The sequence below is a fragment of the Oscarella lobularis genome, chromosome 5 (assembly GCF_947507565.1).
Source record: "Oscarella lobularis chromosome 5, ooOscLobu1.1, whole genome shotgun sequence".
NCBI classification, from domain to species: domain Eukaryota; kingdom Metazoa; phylum Porifera; class Homoscleromorpha; order Homosclerophorida; family Oscarellidae; genus Oscarella; species Oscarella lobularis.
The window spans coordinates 2,963,234-2,981,034 of NC_089179.1; the positions used below are offsets into that span (position 1 = coordinate 2,963,234).

General features: G+C 47.2%; 3 protein-coding genes and 2 long non-coding RNA genes across 10 annotated transcripts; 2 read left to right on the forward strand and 3 right to left on the reverse strand.

Annotated features, from left to right (window-relative positions):
- Positions 1-17: 17 nt before the first annotated feature.
- Positions 18-3,008, forward strand: LOC136187072 (dynein axonemal heavy chain 10-like). Of its 2 annotated transcripts, XR_010669830.1 has the most exons (5): positions 18-232; positions 288-1,483; positions 1,538-1,654; positions 1,721-2,657; positions 2,723-2,744. XR_010669830.1 is itself a non-coding variant. In XM_065974586.1 (4 exons), exons 2-4 carry the CDS (start codon positions 1,154-1,156, stop codon positions 2,159-2,161), a joined length of 888 nt encoding a protein of 295 aa, XP_065830658.1. In that variant the 5' UTR covers positions 18-232; positions 288-1,153; the 3' UTR covers positions 2,162-3,008. The 2 variants fall into 2 exon arrangements, 1 of the variants encoding a protein (XP_065830658.1); XM_065974586.1 differs by having other exon boundaries at positions 1,721-3,008.
- Positions 3,009-9,303: 6,295 nt separating this feature from the next.
- Positions 9,304-10,362, reverse strand: LOC136187386 (fucolectin-1-like). Its single transcript, XM_065974965.1, has 3 exons — positions 9,960-10,362; positions 9,457-9,870; positions 9,304-9,403 (listed from the first exon to the last, which is right to left on the reverse strand). Exons 1-3 carry the CDS (start codon positions 10,360-10,362, stop codon positions 9,393-9,395), a joined length of 828 nt encoding a protein of 275 aa, XP_065831037.1. The 3' UTR covers positions 9,304-9,392.
- Positions 10,363-10,869: 507 nt separating this feature from the next.
- Positions 10,870-13,203, reverse strand: LOC136187388 (uncharacterized). Its single transcript, XM_065974966.1, has 9 exons — positions 12,482-13,203; positions 12,144-12,422; positions 12,003-12,095; positions 11,886-11,945; positions 11,770-11,829; positions 11,649-11,720; positions 11,466-11,587; positions 11,266-11,415; positions 10,870-11,216 (listed from the first exon to the last, which is right to left on the reverse strand). Exons 1-9 carry the CDS (start codon positions 13,201-13,203, stop codon positions 10,990-10,992), a joined length of 1,785 nt encoding a protein of 594 aa, XP_065831038.1. The 3' UTR covers positions 10,870-10,989.
- LOC136187723 (uncharacterized) lies at positions 13,202-15,789 on the reverse strand. 2 transcript variants are annotated; one of them, XR_010669980.1, is made up of 7 exons: positions 15,252-15,789; positions 15,069-15,132; positions 14,983-15,015; positions 14,593-14,911; positions 14,288-14,543; positions 14,035-14,241; positions 13,202-13,974 (listed from the first exon to the last, which is right to left on the reverse strand). It is a non-coding gene; the product is annotated as an uncharacterized lncRNA (long non-coding RNA). The 2 variants fall into 2 exon arrangements; XR_010669979.1 differs by having other exon boundaries at positions 14,983-15,000; positions 15,055-15,132.
- On the forward strand, positions 13,457-17,250 carry LOC136187722 (uncharacterized). 4 transcript variants are annotated; one of them, XR_010669978.1, is made up of 6 exons: positions 13,457-13,855; positions 14,059-15,568; positions 15,620-15,855; positions 15,909-16,163; positions 16,210-17,068; positions 17,114-17,250. It is a non-coding gene; the product is annotated as an uncharacterized lncRNA (long non-coding RNA). The 4 variants fall into 4 exon arrangements; XR_010669977.1 differs by having other exon boundaries at positions 14,059-15,403; positions 15,467-15,568; positions 16,210-17,236; XR_010669976.1 differs by having other exon boundaries at positions 13,924-15,568; positions 16,210-17,236.
- The last annotated feature ends 551 nt before the right edge of the window (positions 17,251-17,801 follow it).

Consider the following 17,801-nt stretch of genomic DNA (forward strand, 5'->3'; position numbering starts at 1 on the left):
GCAACTTATCACTGCGCTCATTCTCCTGGACGATCTGCGAGTGGCTTGGCTTAAAAACCAGGTCTGCCGACGAACGATGCACGAGCAACGAAACGCAACCGGCACAAGCCCCCGATCGAAGCCTCCCAACCTGAAGAGCCAGAAGCCGGAGCCCCGAACGGGGAAACCGAAGCGCCCCAACAAGAAAACGACCAGGAGCGAGACGAACAAAGACCCATTAGTAATGCAGGAGGTATAAAAAGCATAGATACGATAAGAAACGTAGCTATTCTCCTATCGTAACGTAGACGTAACGAAACTATTTATCACGTGGCAATATTTACCCGACGAAGCGTCGGACGTCAACGCGTTCTACGTCCTCAAACGCCAACCGGACGCCATACCCGTCCCCACGTCGCCCGACGAAGCGAAAGACGTCATGGTGACGTCAGTCGAACACGGGCTCCTAAACGGGCCCCCACTCGAAATCCTCGAAAGTCTTCTCGATCTCTTCTATCTTCCCTTACTCAAAGCCGCCGCGCAGCGTGGTGGAGTTCTCTCCGCCTCGAGAGCGACGACGCCCGGCGGTGCCGCCGGTCGATCGGCAAGCGTTCTGAGTCACGTGACCGAACGCAACGACACGCGACTCGTCATTCGCGACGAATTTATAATGAACGTGGATAAGTTCCATCGGCACGTGAAACGAACGATCGATCAGGTGAAAGGCGAAGTGCGACTCGAAATACCGACCTCGTCGATCGGACATGACGTCAAAACGGTATTGAAAGACGTCAATCTCGTAACGTCGTTGGAAGAGGCGATGGAAAAATGGGAGAAGCAGATATCCGTCGCGATCGAGGAACAATTGAAACGCGTTCCCCCCGGGCAACGGACCGCTCGCCGAAATCGATTTCTCGCGCGAGCGCAGCGCGGCGCTCAGCGCTCTATCCGAGCAACTCCAACTGCCCAAAGTGCAGAAAATTCTCGCCGTACTCAAAGCCGCCGACGCGGCGACTCTGACGAGCTTCGAATACAATTCTCGGCGAATTGAATAAATATCACACGGAAGCGAAGGACGACGTTCGATTTCTATCCATCCACGCTCGAACGCCACTTCAAGAACGTGACGCACGGTGCGAATTTTGGCGTCGTGAGCGAGACGCTTCCCTCGCTCATGAACGCTCTACGCATGGTTTGGATTCTATCGCGTCATTATAATCGCGACGAGCGTATGGTTCCGCTTATGGGACGTATTGCTTGGGAATTGGCGCAGCGTGTCAAGCGCGTTATCAACGTTTGGACTATTCTACTCGAGAAGCTGTTTGTTATTAAGACGAAGTGCGCTGATGCGAAGCGAATGTTGGAAGTGTGGAAGCAGTCGTATTTGGATATGAGGGCGAAGATCGAGGCGTCGGGACGCGACGCGCGGTGGGAGTTCGATGGAAAGAAATTGTTCGATCAAACAGATTATATTATATGTCAGGATCTCTGCAATGTGGCTCAGGTGAGGAGGAAAAAGGATCCAGAAGTCTTACCTTATTACGTTATTTTCTTTTAGGTGATCGAGGAGTTTCATAATACCTTTGGGCCGGAATTGAAGGCGGTGACGGGCGATCCGAAGAGTATTGAAGACGTTTTGGAGAAAGTCGAAGGATTGAAACTACCTTTGCAATTGGTAAGTACATATATAAACTCTACGGGGATCTCCCACACTACGCTACTTTAAATTCTGTGTCCCTAGGTTGACTTCGATCCGTTTAAAATGCGTTATTTGAACGAGTGGCGGATGAAGATGAACGCCTTCGATCGTGAAGTAAAGTTGATTGAGAACCAAGCGAAGCTCTTCATCGACGACTCATTCAAGACATTGCGTTCAGCCGAAGGCGCATTTAACATGCTTCAAAATTTCAAAAACATCCGATCGCGCGAAGCAATCAAGAGTCAGATGATGGTGAAATTCAAAGAGATCCTCGCAACATTTTGCAGAGAGGGAAGGAGAAAAAAATTAGACAACAAGTATTATCTAAGTTTCTTTAGCTCGATGCAATCAATACGCTGTTTCAAAGTGAGAAAGACCGTCCGCCCATCGCGCGAAGCCAGCCGCCCGTCGGCGGCGCAATCGGCTGGTCGCGCTCCCTCTTCCATCGCATCAAACGCACCATACTCAAATTCCAATCCATGAAAGACATACTCGGCGGCAGCGACGAAGGCATCGCCGCGCGCGCGGAATACCTCGACGTCGCGCGCGGCATGAAAGCGTACGAAGACGCGCTCTTCGACTGCTGGCTCGCGAGCATCGACGGCACGCTAGCCGGCTATCTCAAACGAACGATTCTCGTCGAAGTGTCGTCGGACTCGACGGCGTCGTCGTCGCCGTCGGGAACGGGAGCCGATGAAGAGGAGGCTAGCGTTCGCGCCGCGCTCTCGGGGAGCCAATTGGCCGGCTCGCGATATGCGGTGAATTTCGCTGTGGAACTAACAACAGGTCATCACTGAGGCGAAATACTTGGAGCAACTAGGATAAGTACGTGACGTACGTCGACGGGTTGAAGCGGACTCTCGAGCGATATGACGAGACGCTTGCGTCTCTCAATGCGCCTGAAACGGAGTTGCTTGGCGATCACAATTGCAGCGCGTTTTGAAGCCCGGTGCCAAGCGAATCAATTGGAGTTCGTTGGGTATTGGCGACTATATAGCGCGATGCGATTTGGCTGTAACGAAGATGGAGTCGTTTGTCAATCAGATACACAAGAACGCGCACGACATCGAGTTGCGATTGAAACTCGTCGAACACGCGGACCTATTTCGAGCGCCGCGACCGGGACTCGGGGGAATGCTACCCGAAGCAAAGGTAAGAAAGAGCAGGAAAAGCATGTCTTGTTAAGTTCCTATATAGTAGATTTGATAGTGTACCTATAGTCTTATGACTGTGTAAGACCTCCCTAGCTATTAGCTAGCCTCTCTGGGCATTGGGCCACAACGTTTTCTCCTTATACACCACGAGGTCTTACACAATTGTACATTACACAATTGACGAGAAAAGTTTACTCTTCTTATCCGGGTCGCTTGGTCGTCCGCCATCACAAATTGTGCTCGCCCACGAATCCTGTTTCACGAGCGTGTCAACGATGATTGGAATAGTTTGTCGTTGATGTGAGGCAAGCTTTGAGGCGTAGGCAGCGATAGCGGAGCTTTCTGAGGCCCCCAATGGGGGAGTCGATCTAGTCTCCTGGCAGCACTTAGTCCTTCGTCTCGATTCCGAACCCATCCTCTCTCCCGTTTCGAATCTCAAGAACGAAATCATTGCTGGGTGTCTTGGGTTCGAATCTCCTTTTTTGCTTCTTTTTTATTCTTTTCTTTTTTTACATGCCTAAGACTTTAGAAGCGTCTAAAGCACCAGTTTAGGCATTAAGAAAAGCAAAGAAGCGAAAAGAAAAGGAGTTTCTCCCAAAAACAACGGCGAAGAGCGAAAAGGAGCGGAGAATTCGCTCTTCGATCGCGCTTGCCTACGACTTTATAAGCGCCCGAAATAGTAGTTTAGGCTTGCGCGAAGAGCGAATTCGCTCTGCTTTTTGGGGAAAGCGACAAAACATGCCGCCATATTCGCCCTAGGGCTAGGGCGTATATATACGCCCGTCGTCAAGTAGCAACAGGCAATATGGAGGTTATTGCCCTGTCGGCGTCTTAGATCCTCCCACGCATCATGGTATAAAAAACTACATATGCATGGTGACTGGATCTCGTGCAGACAGTTACGGCTGGCTGACTCACTTTTCCTGTTCCTGTTAGCCGCCCACGTATCACTTCCAAGATGAGTTCGTGGTTTATCTTTCATAGACGTTTCGTTTCCGAATTCCGGCGGCTTTAGGAGGATAGGTCGCCGCCGTCTCATGTCGTTCTTGTCGCCGTTGTTTCGCAGTCTTGCGCAAAGATTCGCTTCCAAATCAAATGCTTAGTCTGTTCAGAGATATAATAGGAGCCTGCGTGCAAATGAAGCCGTATAGGTACATCGCCATGCACCATGGTCGTCGGTTTAAACTGCCTTAGATCTATTTTTGTATCTGGCAAACGCAGAAGACAATGAATCATCGCAGTTGACGCCACACGCATTATATAAATGCACAGTGGATGGGCTCGTTTGCCACACGTACACAAAGCCAAGCGAGGCGAATTTTGCTATGACATTCTTCATGACGGCCGTCTTGGGTGCTACTGCTCTTTTTTCCGCGCTTGCGTTCGGAAGAAATTTCGCGAAAGGTAATGACTATTTATTTAGCAGTTCAAAGCAATCCTGCACCTGTTGAGCGATCGTGCGAGTCGCAGGGGGACGTTGCAAACTCACTCAAAACGTTTCGCTGTATTATCAGTCAACAAATCCCGGTGTTCTTTTAGACTCGTCGGGATATTACCCCAATTTGGCAGCTTATGGAGAATCTTCGCAGAGCTCTACCTTTTCTCACTCGTGCAACCCCACCGCTTCAAAAGCGACTGACGGAAACAACGAAGGCGTCTTCTCTTGGTGCTCAGTCACTCACACGAACGAAGATGTCAACGCGTGGTGGGGAGTAGACTTGAATGACCCCTCGTCTTTTCAGTCATTGTGATCAATCGCATCGACTGCTGCATTGAACGTCTGTCCAACTTCGACGTCATACTGAAGGATCAATCCCACAACGTCTTGATAAGCATTCACGAGGCTCAAGGAGGCAGGGAAAGCATGACCTTCCTAATGCCTTCCTTACTTCGCGGAGTTCGCTACGTTCGAGTTCAACTTCGCGGAACAAACTTTCTCAGTCTCGCTGAAGTAGAAGTTTACGGTGAGACGTGAAGGCTAGTGCCAGATCAAAAATGATCCTAATTATTATTTTTAGGAGAGAACGCCGTCGCCACCAAAAGAAACTTGGCTCAATCGAGACCTGCAGCTCAAAGCTCCACCGCCAAGAGCTCTGACTGGGTGTGTCAAGCATCCGCTTCTAAGGCCGTCGACGGTGACACGGATGGTGACTTTTACCCGCGGTGCTCCGTCACGCACACGAACGAGGACCAGCAAGCCTGGTGGCAGGTCGATCTCCAAGGCTCAAGAACCCTCCACCGGGTTCAAGTGTTCAATCGCGTTGACTGCTGCATGGATCGTCTCGCCAATTTCAACGTCACGCTGCGAAACTCGGCCAGAGCAACGCTGGCTACGAAAAATTTTCCCGGTGGCACAACTACCCAAATATACACATTTTCGAAGACAGTCGAGAATGTCAGATTCGTTCGCGTTCACCTCCTTGGAAAGGGCGTTCTGAGTCTCGCTATGGTTCAAGTGATCGGTAATGACGATAATGGCAGGAATGACAGAAATGACAAGAATGACGGTAGTGGCAACATTACTACAAGTAATGCGAATCTTTTTCCTGTTTTGCTTGTGGTCGGCTCGTTCATTGTCCTCCTCGTTCTCATCTTAATTGCTGTGGTTGTCTGCGTTTGCTATCGTCGTAAATGTCGTTCCGTGAACTTGACTTCGCCTGCTGCCGAAGCCCGAACCTGCAAGAGACCCGATGAATGGGAAATCAATCGCGGCGACGTGGCGCTTCTGGAGAAGATAGGCGAGGGTCTTTTTGGCGTCGTGCATAAAGCACAGCTCTTGCATGAGCCTTCATTGCAGCGAAAGTCTACAGTGCAACATCGAACCAGTAACAAGTCGTTCGTCGCTTGTAAAATGCTTAGGAGTAAGGTTCCAGGTACCACAATCTCTCTTTCTCTCTAATTCCTCCTCTTTTCTTCATAGGGAAGCGTCAGCTCGAGGAGGATGACATTCTCAACGAAATCAATCTAATGAAGCGAATCGGGCGACATCAACACATCGTCAGCATGGTTGCGTGCATAACGGAAAGCCAGCCGTTGAGCTTGATTGTTGAATACTGCTGTCACGGCGATCTACTTAACTATCTGAGAAAAGGAAGACACGTTGCAGTACGTATCGATGTAAACAAGCGTTATATTAATCTAATGAAATAACTTGCTCGTTCTTTTAGTTGGTTAGAAGTCGCTCTTGCAATTCTGAGTATGAGGAGAATGAGAAGGAAAGACGTGCAGACGAGGCTGCCGATGATGAATTTGAGAGTGATGATAATGAGAATATCGCGTTGAAATTTACGACTTCCAATCTCCTATCGTTTTCCTGGCAAATTGGATCGGGAATGGTACAAGCAAGCCGACTATTTTTTCCTAAATTAATTAATGCAGTAAATTTTTACCTTTAGGATTATCTGAGTGGAAAAGGTCTGGTTCATCGCGATTTGGCTTGCAGAAACGTGCTCATTGGCGAGAACGAACTACTTAAAGTGTCTGACTTTGGACTGACAAGAGCCGTCGCCCAGGATGGGCAATACAGTCAAAAGACCTCAAGGCGTCTGCCACTGCGATGGATGTCAATCGAAGCTATTACTCGCCGTCTCTTCACCGAGAAAAGCGACGTGTAGAGATTGAGTTTCATGCAGGCCAACTGAATTTTATATTTGTCTTGTTTATTTTTAGGTGGTCGTTTGGAGTTGCCATGTGGGAAATATTCACGTTAGGTGAGACTGCTGTTTGTCTAATTTCGAACTTGAAGGTTTTTCTTTACAGGCGGTTTTCCGTACCCGTGCATTGTGAGTAAGGATCTTCGGTCGCATCTGCTTGAAGGCAACCGTCTAGATCGCCCCGAAAACTGTTCCGATCAACTGTGAGTCTTTTTTTTGCTAAATAGCAATTCATCAGTGCATTTCTTTCAGGTTCAAACTGATTTCTGAATGCTGGCACACCGATCCTGACAAGCGTCCGGCTTTCCGTGTTTTCTCACGGAAGCTGGGTAAACTCCTCGAAGCAGAAAACCCGAACAAATACATCAATTTTGACGCTGCATCTTTGTATCCTATCGAAACTGAGTCGGGGATACTGTATATGGGTGATACGTCAGAAACTACCATGTGGACCAGCGGTATCACATATGTCTAACGGTGACTGCTTGATATGATGCTCTATAGCTAGACTGCGGAAGAAATAGGTCTCTCACATGGACAAAAGAAAATGTATCATACGTTACACTTAGGTCTTTTATTCAGGTCTTGCGTTACTAATTCAGTTCATGCGGAACGTGGTTGTCGACATCGACGCATAAACTCGCATGTAATGATGTTTGACGAGAAAAGTTTACTCTCCTTATCCAGGTCGCTTGGTCGTCCGCCATCACAAATTGTGCTCGCACACGAATCAGTGCTGTTTCGCTAGCGCCTTTTCGTGTCGACGATGATTGGATTGGTTTGTTGTTGATGTGAGGCAAGCTTTGACGCGTAGGCAGCGATAGCGGAGCTTTCTGAGGCCCCCGTGAATGGGGGAGTCGATCTCAAAGCATTGACCCTATTACTTGAAAGCTGTGACGCGGCTCCCGGACAGCTCAATGCATGAAGACGAGATACTATAATTGAAAAAGGCTAAATAAATGTAAATAGGTGGATGTACGGGACTTTGGTGAACGCGTGACGTACCAGGATTCTTTCTCTACTCTATCTCTCACCCAAGAGGTCTAGAGTAGGACCTCGGCTTTCGGACATTCTGCGATTTCGGACGCTCGCACAGCAAATCTAGCGAACCGATTCTGGCTTTCTATGGCGCATTTGAAAGCCCAATCCCTTCCAGGAAGATGTGCCAGAGCGCGAATCAATAGACCAAACCCTCATAATTTTATGAGAAGATTAGCGCGCGCAGGTCAAATCCTCCGCTTTCGGACAGCAGTATCGCTTTCGGACACGTATGCGTAGCTCATTCAAATTTTAATGTTTCGCCTAGAATTTTTTTTCACAAAATCCTCTATCATAGAGCTTTCGAACGCAGTAAAGCTTTAGCCAAATGGTCTAGTCTATCGCATGCTAAAAATCGACGAATATACCGACATCGCACCTCGGTGTTCGGACACCAGTTATTCCGTTTGCAAAGCCCAAATCCGTTTCTAAATGGACATTCTGAATTTTCTGTAAGGTATTTGAAACGATTTTCAAAAGCAGCTCAAAAAAGAGTAACATTGCTAAGCAATTGGGCTGTTTAGTGCATGAAAATGCATTTCTTGGGTTTGCTTTAGTAGCCATAAAACTAAATATAGCAACGAGATTACCCAAACTGGTACAGATGCAAGCGGTGCGAAGAAAAAGTCACCCTAAAACTTCATATTATTGAAAAATTCTGTCACATACCAGTACAGGACGTTACGCAAAATGCAGTTTGTTCAAACTTTATCATAGTGTTTGGTATATTGCCAAGTTCTCAGGCTACGTCAAGCTGACCATCTGCGTTTATTAATTTATCTATTGCGTTCTAAGAATTTCAGTTTGAGTGCTCTTATATAAAGATCGAATTTCAGATTCTTGGTATCACACTCTGGCTGTGATATCTTCATGAATCTCGATGCTGCTAAAAATGTACCTGCTCTACTTATGGAAGTCAAGAGCACTCCAGAGACAGATACTGTAAAAAGGCGTACTTTTATGTAATGTTTCTGACGTTGCGATAAAAATCAGCACGACAAATGCATTTGGCGTAAAGTACTGTATGCGGCAGAATTTTTCATTAATACGAAGTTTTAGGGTGACTTTTTCTTCGCACCGCTTGCTTCTGTGCGAGTTTGGGTATTTTCGTTGCTATATTTAGTTTTATTGCTACTAAAGCAAACCCAAGAAATGCACTAAACAGCCCAATTGCTTAGCAAAGTTACTCTTTTGCTGCTTTTGAAAATCGTCTCAAATACCTTACAGAAAATCAGAATGTCCTTTTAGAAACGGATTTGGGCTTTGCAAACGGAATAACTGGTGTCCGAACACCGAGGTGCGATGTCGGTATATTCGTCGATTTTTAGCATGCGATAGACTAGACCATTTGGCTAAAGCTTTACTGCGTTCGAAAGCTCTATGATAGAGGATTTTGTGAAAAAAAATTCTAGGCGAAACATTAAAATTTGAATGAGCTACGCATACGTGTCCGAAAGCGATACTGCTGTCCGAAAGCGGAGGATTTGACCTGCGCGCGCTAATCTTCTCATAAAATCATGAGGGTTTGGTCTATTGATTCGCGCTCTGGCACATCTTCCTGGAAGGGATTGGGCTTTCAAATGCGCCATAGGAAGCCAGAATCGGTTCGCTAGATTTGCTGTGCGAGCGTCCGAAATCGCAGAATGTCCGAAAGCCGAGGTCCTACTCTATGTGCGATCGAAGCGGTGCCTGGCGTAGAAGTGGAAACGTTTTGACGGTATGGCTTTAGTTTTAGCGTAGTACGAAGCGAGGGGAGTTCCCTTTCCATGCGCACAAGCGATCAAATGCAATTTTCGCTATCCCATTCGAAAGCAAGACAACAGAAACATTCAAAATAGTCACTTCACCAGTATTCGAACAAACAGAAGCTCACATCTCGCCTAAAAAAAGCAGCATCAGTATAAGAATTAATTTCTCTATTAATATTAATTACCAATCACTTCAACCTCAGCGAAATGAAGAAAGTTCCGTCCAAGAAGATGAACGCGAACGTATCTGACGTCCTGGACTTTCTTCGAATACGTGTATATTAGGGTATCTGTGCCTCCCGGAAAATTTTGCGTAGCCAACGTCACCTCGTCCGCGTTTCGCAGCGTGATGTTGAAATTGGCGAGACGTTCCTTGCAGCAGTTAGCGCGATTGAACACGCGAACCCAGTGGACAGTTCTCGAGCCTTGGAGATCGACCTGCCACCACGCTTGCTGGTCGTTATTCGTGTGAATGATCGTGCACGTGGGGCTGTTGACGCCATTCGTTTCACCGTCGACGGCTGTGGAAGCGCCTGAACGACACGCAAAATACTCCGAGCTTTGGCTTGCAGGTTGGTGTAGGGCCAAGTTTCTTTCTCCTGAGAAAAAGATAAATATTATCGTTATTATCTAAGTTACGTTACGCTACGCTACGCTACGTCGCGAGCCCTTCGAAGGCCTTTTTTACCGTAGACGTTCACTTCAGCGAGACTGAGATAGTTTGTTCCGCGAAGTTGTATGCGAACGTAGCGAACTCCACGAAGTATGGGTTCCATAGGGAAGAACATCATTTCTCGGCCTCCCTTAGCTTCGTAAAGGCTTCTTAACACCTGCTGGGATCCGTCCTTGAGTATGACGTCGAAGTTGGAAAGACGGTCCATGCAGCAGTCGATGCGATTGTAAACAACGACTGAATAGACGAGCGATTTGTCGTCTTTCAAGTCGACTTCCCACCACGCACTCGACTCGTTGTACGTGCGAGTGATTGAGCAAGGGGCGTCCTCGCTGTTTCCGTCCGTCGCTTGAGAAGCGGACGTGTCGCACGAGTGATTGTGGGTAGAGCTCTGCGTAGCTGTTCCATTAAGTGCCATATTGGTGTAATATGGCGCCGAGTCTCTCAAAATTCTGTACTCTAAAAGAACACCGTGCACCGAGTTGCGATTCGTTACAGCGCCTCTGCTAGTTTAGGCTTCGAGGCACTTCTCTAGTCCTTACGTGTCTTGAAATCTGCTCCGAATGCCAGCGACGAAAGGAGAGCGCCGAAGACAGCTGTCACGAAGAATGCCATAGCAAGATTCGCTTCAATTATCTTTCTATAGGAGTGTGGCAAGCGAGCCTATCCACGGAACCCCTATGATGCGTACATGCAATTAACCGCGAATCTTTATTCATGAGGAAACTAGCGTCGTGGTTCTAGGAAAAGCCCTAATCCGGCTTCATGCATGTGTCCACCGCGCGTTTATGAAGCCAAAGGAGGAATCGTCATCTGCTCCCTGGACTACTAAACGCCTTAAATCTTCGGATTATAGTACTCCCACTCGCGTAACCGCCTTCAGAATTTTCGCCCTCCTATTCATCTTCCTTTTACATTAGCAGACATCAGAGAAGAAAACGGATAAACGAAAAAAGACGACAAAACTAACAATACCTACTGGCCGGTGACTATAAACATCCATGCAGGACCACATACATGCACAGTATATATAGAGGAGACAACTTCATTCAAACTCGTTCAGCACCTGATATATTCCTTGCGATGGAACGAGAGTAAAGGCATGGTAAACAACTGCGCTGGCCTTTATCACAGGAGAATCGACTGTAATTTTCAAATCTTCGTTGTAGAAAAGTTCCACTGTAAACTCGCCTTCTTCTGGATTGAAAAATGAACCTTCAGGCACCGGCCTAACGTTGAAAGAATACTCATTCGAGTCGTTTGGCGCATCAACTAAACAAATCCATTTGAATTTTCTCAAATAATATCGCGAAAGTTTTACGAGTGGCACTGTTTCCTCCACTGAAATTCTGACAGGCAGATGAATTCTGACATAGAATTTCAACAGCTACAAGCGATTCAGGACGTGCTACAAATTTCCAGGTTTTGCCGGTCAGGCATGGAAACTCGCCTCTTCCAAGACACGGGTATTCTTAAAGAGGTGTATAAAACAACTAACTTCGTAGTGGAAATGAAGCTCACCGACGGTAAAGCCAATAACGTTCTGGCCGTCGCAATTTGCGGTGATGCCCACTTGTGAAGTCGAATTGTTTATGAGGCTGCTTACGAGAAAGATATCGCACTCTTTCGACGAAACGCTACAACTAATATATACCAAAAATTAATTAATTAATTAAGGTATAACTGCATGCGAAACTGCAGTACTTCGGCGCCTTTTCCGCACTGGAGCGATTCACGGAGATGTACCGAAGCCCTTCGTCGTCGTCCTCATCTACACTATATTACGGGCATTGCTTTCAAGCAAATTTTTCACGGAAAAATGTACATTAGTGTGGCATGAGCTCTTTCTATGCTGGCGATAGAGCAGCTTTCCAACAGAATGTTTCTGATTAGTGCCAATTGGATTAGTCCACGCTTTGTATAGTCGTCGGTAAGGCTTACTGATCGAGCAACGGTTGAATAGTTGCCAACGTTTCGGGACTTTCCGCGCATTGCGCATTTCTTGTACAAAAAAACAACGTTGACTTACATTTGATTGTTTAATTAATTAATTTGTACAGGCTGATCGCAGTAAGGTGACTCGGAGAATTTTGACCTTTCCACAAATTACGATTTTGACAGTAGCCATCATTAGTGCTCCAATTCCTTATGCTGCAAGAAGTTTTATAGTCATCATATGTAGAAAATATTTTCTCTTACTTGAAAGCACAGAAGACAGACGTATTTGCGCAACACACGCCGCCAGTATTGCTTCTTTCTGCGATAGTTGCGCAGGCGTTCGACGCTCCTGACGTCGAAGAAACAAAAATATAGGCGGAAGGGGTATGTGGTCGAAAGCTGAAACACCGACTAATTGAGCCAACTGAATCCGCTGCGTCCAACAAAGATTCTTGCCCTGGAAAGAAAATAGCAATAAAAAGGGAGCTGAAATTTCCTGGTCTAGTGTGATAGACGACTGCATCGACTGACGAATTGACGCTACAAAACATCGGAAAAAAGATACAAGTCTTTACGTTATAAATTGTTTGTAATCCTACTTAAAATTGGGTCCTCTATAAATCGAAACAACCCCTTTGTCAGGTGGAAAGGCAGAGATGGGTAAATCTACGTCAAAAGCGAGATTATTCGGGCCGATAACGAAATAGCCATCAGTTCTCGTGTATCCGAACAACTCAACAATAAAACCGTTGTTTGCCACAATAAATGAATAAAGCGTTAGTGACGTATTTCCCATTCCGTAGTCCCAGAGCTCGACAAACCATGAATCTTCTGCTCTAATGTCAACTTCATTCATGACGATTAGGTGAAAAGGATCGTAGCACGCCGTCGGACTTGCCGAATTCCAAAAGGGAAAGGAGTCGCAAGAGACATTCTGAACTGCGGGTATGTTGACGCAATCGTCCTGCACGCGTTCGCAGTACTCTCGACAGGGTCGTCGCACAACATTGGCTGCAATGGCGTTGTTGACGCGGCAGTCGGGGAAGTAAAGTAAACACGCGAACAGGCCGAGTTCCGAGGAACAGGAATCCGAAGGTCTGTCAGAGCCGAACGTCGAAGTCAGTGCCGCTTCCGCGGCCGATGCCGTAGGGTGACCGAAATCGTTAGGGAAGTGCGATCCGGCAGACAATCCTGCGTTTCTGCATGACGTAGGAACTGAGACGTCACACGTGATACTCCCACGAGCAATAGATAAACAAGCAGCAGTGAAGAGGCCGAAGGCAGAGACGACGCGAACGAGAGCTTTAGAGTTTGCGATCATTGTCTGAATTGGAATCAAAGCCGCTGAATAAAGTACGAACCGTTGTGGTGAGCATGCAATTGAGGGAAGCTCTACATGCAGACCTATACATGAAAAAAATGAGCACTACTAAATTATTAATTTAGTAGAGTAATGCGAAAGCTGTGACGTGGCTCCTCAATGCATGGAGAGGAGATCTCCTGAGTACGAGAAATTCCCACAAGTAAGTCTATACTGAGGCTAAGGGTCTAAGCGCGCTAAGACCGTTCGCCGCTTTCGAACGCCGCCAACTCTTTTTCTCCTCTCGCCGCAGCTTCCGCGCCCGTCGCAGCGTCGTCTTCGAGCCGGTTTTCGTCGTCTCCCGTCGGCTCTGAGCGTTTTCGAGGGAACGTACGCCTTTCGTCTCCGATAGTTCGCGTCAGCCATCCTGACGACGCTTCCGTTCTTCTTCGACGACGAAGTCGCCAGCGTCGTGATGAAGCCTCTTTTCGCCGTTTTCCGTCGGCTCTAAACGTTTTCTTCGGCGCGTCTCCCGTCGCGGCGCCTTTCGTCTCGGATCGTTTGCGTCGGTGTTCTTCTCGGCGTCAATCCAGGCGGCCCTCACCTGCGCGACGGCGCTTCGCTTCTTTTGCGACAGCAAAGCCGCGCGTGGACGAGTCGACTGCTTCACCCGGTAAGCGTTCTTTCCCAAACGTACGGTACATGCTCACTTTCGTATGTGTTCGTCGGTGATCGCTGCAGTCGACCTCTGTGGCCTTGCAGTGCCTTTTGCTGCTGGCCACCCAAAAAAGCCTAAATTTTCCGAATTAAGCCAAAAAAACACGAAAATCGCTATAACGAACGAAATGCTACCCGAAACTCGCAATTCTTCTTTAGATTCTGTGACTGCTCTCCAATCCAAGAAGCGAAGAACTCGAAAAAGACGCGACGATCAAGCCATTTTAGGAAGGAATTCTCAAGACGCGAAGAGAAAACGACGAGGGCGAGAAGATTTGTCAAATTCCCACCAACGACTTTGTGAGGAAGAGCAGCTCTCCATCCTTCCAGAGTCCATCAGTTCTGAATGTTAAAGCAGTCCTCCAAAAACCCAAAGAATCACAATCACCTTTATTTTCTCTCCAGTCGAGTCTCTCGAAGTACCCTTTCCTCAGCCACTTCTCACTGCACTGAAACAGAAACTACTCCGAATCCTCCTCTGCCTATCAATACCACTCTTTCTACCGTCGATGATGATCGAATTGACCTTACTCCCAATCATGATCATATTTATGTTACCCCCAACCCAAGCACTCATGATATTCTTACCACAGGTAGTACTTGTCACTCCGATAGACCCCAAGATACCCCGAATCCTCCTCCACCTATCAATACCACTCTTTCTACTGTTGATGATAATCGTATTTATCTTACTCCCGGCAAAACTCATGGCATCATTAGCACCGCTACCACCCACTGCGACAGTGCCGTAGCTTCCCCCAATATCGTTGTTCTGCGTGTTCTCTCACCTCCTTTCGTCGGTCCTCGCACATTTGCACTGCCGACATCCTCATTACCGTCCACTCCTTTCACAACGCTGAGATTTCAGCCTCAGGCTACAGTGCCCGATGAAATTCCTTTCCCTCGAGTACCACCAGTCCACGACGAACGTAGACAAACCGAAACAGTTACCCAGACTCGGCGACGCCCTCGAGCTACGCGACGCGCATTTTCCTATATGATCGGGCAGGCTCTTTCAATGACGCAGACATTGGCAGAATGACAGCTAGGTTGATATATTTCAATAACAATAAAAGGCTGTACCTGATATGACGTAGGGAACTGCAAACAATTCCACTAAGAAAGTTGTGGAAGAAAAATAAACACGCCACAGACCTTGATCCACGTACCCTCTTCGTGCAGCTGAAGTCGGATGACAGACGCCGCCGTTGTCGCGATGCACGACGCGTATAGCTAACACGTACAAATTTGAACATTACGTCAAACCCTATTTTCTTGACTTCTCCCAGTACTAAACTGGTTCTCGTCACTTTTAGGTGCCAAATACGAGTTACGTTCGGAGGATGGAGCACCTTTGCGTTGTCGAGTTGAACGTCGTCTCGCTCATCATGCGTCGTGCTAACGTCGCATACAGGTATATGTCATAATGTGTCACTGGATCTCTCCCCGTCGGAAAGACTGACTGCAAATGCATCAAAGGAATTGCCCCGTAGTCGAAAGAGCTGTGCGCAATAATAGACCACAACGTTTATCCTATATCCCTGTGAAGCGTGTTTGTTTTTGTAAGGTGCGCGGTTCCGGGACGTTACGCATTTCCGCGCTCCGACTGGGGTGAGGAAGAAAGTTTGAAAGCTTCGCTTGGGTCTCGATCGTTTACATAAACGTCATAGTGAGTAAAGAACTGTTGTTTATGCCGAGCTGTATAGACGCTTCACGCTAGCGGTAAGAGGAGTCGTTTTGGAAATGTCGCAATTGTTTCTTCTTCACGTTTCTGTCGCTCTTATCGCCGTCGTTTCGCCGTCTCGCCCACAAAATCCGCTCTCAATTCGAACGCTTAGTCTTTTGACGTCTCAGCTAGGCCTCAAAGTAACCGCGGGTAATTGATTGTTTAGACGAACGACGAACGCGACGCAGGCGTCACCGATGCGCCAAATGGGTCCTCTGGCACGCACCAAAGTGAGCGTGAAATAGAGCCGTTATTATTTACAGAATCTAAGTTTCTCACGCAGATGCAAAAAGAGATGCGACGGTTATTTCTCAATGGGCAATTTTTGTGCCGGTTGTTGGCGGGGTTCTCGTCGTTTTCTTTATTGCACTTTCTCTCGATCGTTCGACTCGTTCCGTCGTCCGTACATCAAAGAAGAGTGAAAATCAACTAATTGTCATGTTGTTGTTGAGGATTTTTCTCGCCGTCGTCACCATTGCCAGAGTCGAAGGGCAAGGCTCATTCGCACCTGATAGTTGCGGGATAGCTCGCTGTCAAGGTAACGTCAATCTCTTTGCTGGAGTTACTGTACTCGATGATTTTAGATTGCCCGCTTCCTTTTGAGTGCACGTCCCGTTCTTCGTGTCTCTTCATTTCGTTGATGTCGTTAAATTGGTTTGACGCGGAAGCTGAGTGCTTCAATCACTAGACGTCACGTCAACATCTGGGTTTTCAACATGTGTTTATAGTAATTGTACATCAAACTCCTTTAGCTCCGGCAACTGCACGGCGCGTTTGGTACGAGTGTACAGGAAACGAATACAGTATTCGTTTCCTGTCGCATCAGTGACATTAGCTCCATTGGCGAGCGTTACATATCAAGTCATCCTTTTGGTGAAGGTCTCGTCATTCGAATGGGGGACTCGTGGGAGCATTCGTGTATCCTTTATTCGGACCATGCTCACGCTACCCTGTGCAGACATTTTGGATATATATTTCTCGCGATCAGTGGAGCTCTAGGAAGACCTTTTTATTCCGGTGTTTTCATCAGCTGCGACCGGGGCGCGACGTCGGCAGACGAGTGCACTATTACTGAATTTCAAAATAAGCGTTGTCATGTCTTTAATATGTTTTGTCATACATTAGACCCTAACGAGAAATTGCGACTTGTCGACGGTTGGCGTGAGAGCGATGGAAGAGTCGAAATCTATTTCAATGCATCATCATCGGGCGTCGTGTGCGGAGACGAATGGAATTTAGACGATGCGAATGCCGTCTGTCGTCAGTTAGGCTATAAGAGTGCCGTGGACGTCTCTTCGAGGCGCCGAGGCTCCCTGTCGTTGAGTGACAGAACGATGCATTATGCGCGCTGCCGAGGAAACGAAACATTATTTAAAGATTGCAAGAAACAGCCCAGTCGATCTTGTGCAAAGGAAGCAGAAGTGACGTGCAAAGAGAACCTATGTACACAGACATCACGATTAGGTATTGATGAGATGTTTGATTTAGATTGTCCCCGAGGATGGTACCTCTATGCCGATTATTGCTATATCGTTTCCAATAACACCCTCACTTTTGCTGACACTGAGTGGGATAAGGGATGTAGTTCCAAGAGTCTTGTCAGCATTAGCAGTCCTCACGAACAAGCTTTTGTGTTGTCTCTCCTCCCAGACGAAGATGCCAACTTCTGGATCGGCTTGAAGCGAAAGAATGCGGATGGATTTCACTGGGTCAATGGAGATCAAATAACGTGCGTCTACAGTACATGTCTTTACGTAGTGGAACTCGTTGTTCTAACATTTGTGTGCAGGTATGTTTCTTGGGCTAACGGAGAACCGACTTTTATCAATCGTCGTGAGTGCGTTGCTATCGACTCTACCACTGGCTATTGGAGAACGGTCGACTGCTTTCTCAAATTGAAAAGAGTGTGCAATTAAGAAACCTCTCGGTGAGCTTTAGCAGCAAGATTAATTCTACGTTTTTTAAGTAACGTGGTGTTCTAGTCGATTTCAGCAACAGAGTACGGCAACCTGAACCGCTTTTCAATGATAAGTGTCCAAATGATGAGCTTTACTTAATTCAACGAAGCCTGCTATTATTTGTCTAAAGACGACGATCAGCCGGAGTCGCAGACACTTGCGGATCAGAAGTGCAAAAGCCGTGGAGCTGAACTAGCTTCCATAAGCAGCATTCGCGA

Excerpts from the sequence above, each read along its gene's own strand:
- LOC136187072 (XM_065974586.1), top strand. The coding sequence starts at position 1,154 with ATGAACGCTCTACGCATGGTTTGGATTCTATCGCGTCATTATAATCGC. Across the intron at positions 1,484-1,537 it reads ATCTCTGCAATGTGGCTCAG|GTGATCGAGGAGTTTCATAA; the intron begins GTGAGGAGGAAA and ends ATTTTCTTTTAG. Across the intron at positions 1,655-1,720 it reads TGAAACTACCTTTGCAATTG|GTTGACTTCGATCCGTTTAA; the intron begins GTAAGTACATAT and ends CTGTGTCCCTAG.
- LOC136187388 (XM_065974966.1), bottom strand. The coding sequence starts at position 13,203 with ATGATCGCAAACTCTAAAGCTCTCGTTCGCGTCGTCTCTGCCTTCGGC. Across the intron at positions 11,946-12,002 it reads CACCTTACTGCGATCAGCCT|AAATGCGCAATGCGCGGAAA; the intron begins GTACAAATTAAT and ends TTTTTGTACAAG. Across the intron at positions 11,217-11,265 it reads TGGAGGAAACAGTGCCACTC|TTGATGCGCCAAACGACTCG; the intron begins GTAAAACTTTCG and ends GGATTTGTTTAG.
- LOC136187386 (XM_065974965.1), bottom strand. The coding sequence starts at position 10,362 with ATGGCACTTAATGGAACAGCTACGCAGAGCTCTACCCACAATCACTCG. Across the intron at positions 9,871-9,959 it reads CGCTGAAGTGAACGTCTACG|GAGAAAGAAACTTGGCCCTA; the intron begins GTAAAAAAGGCC and ends TCTTTTTCTCAG.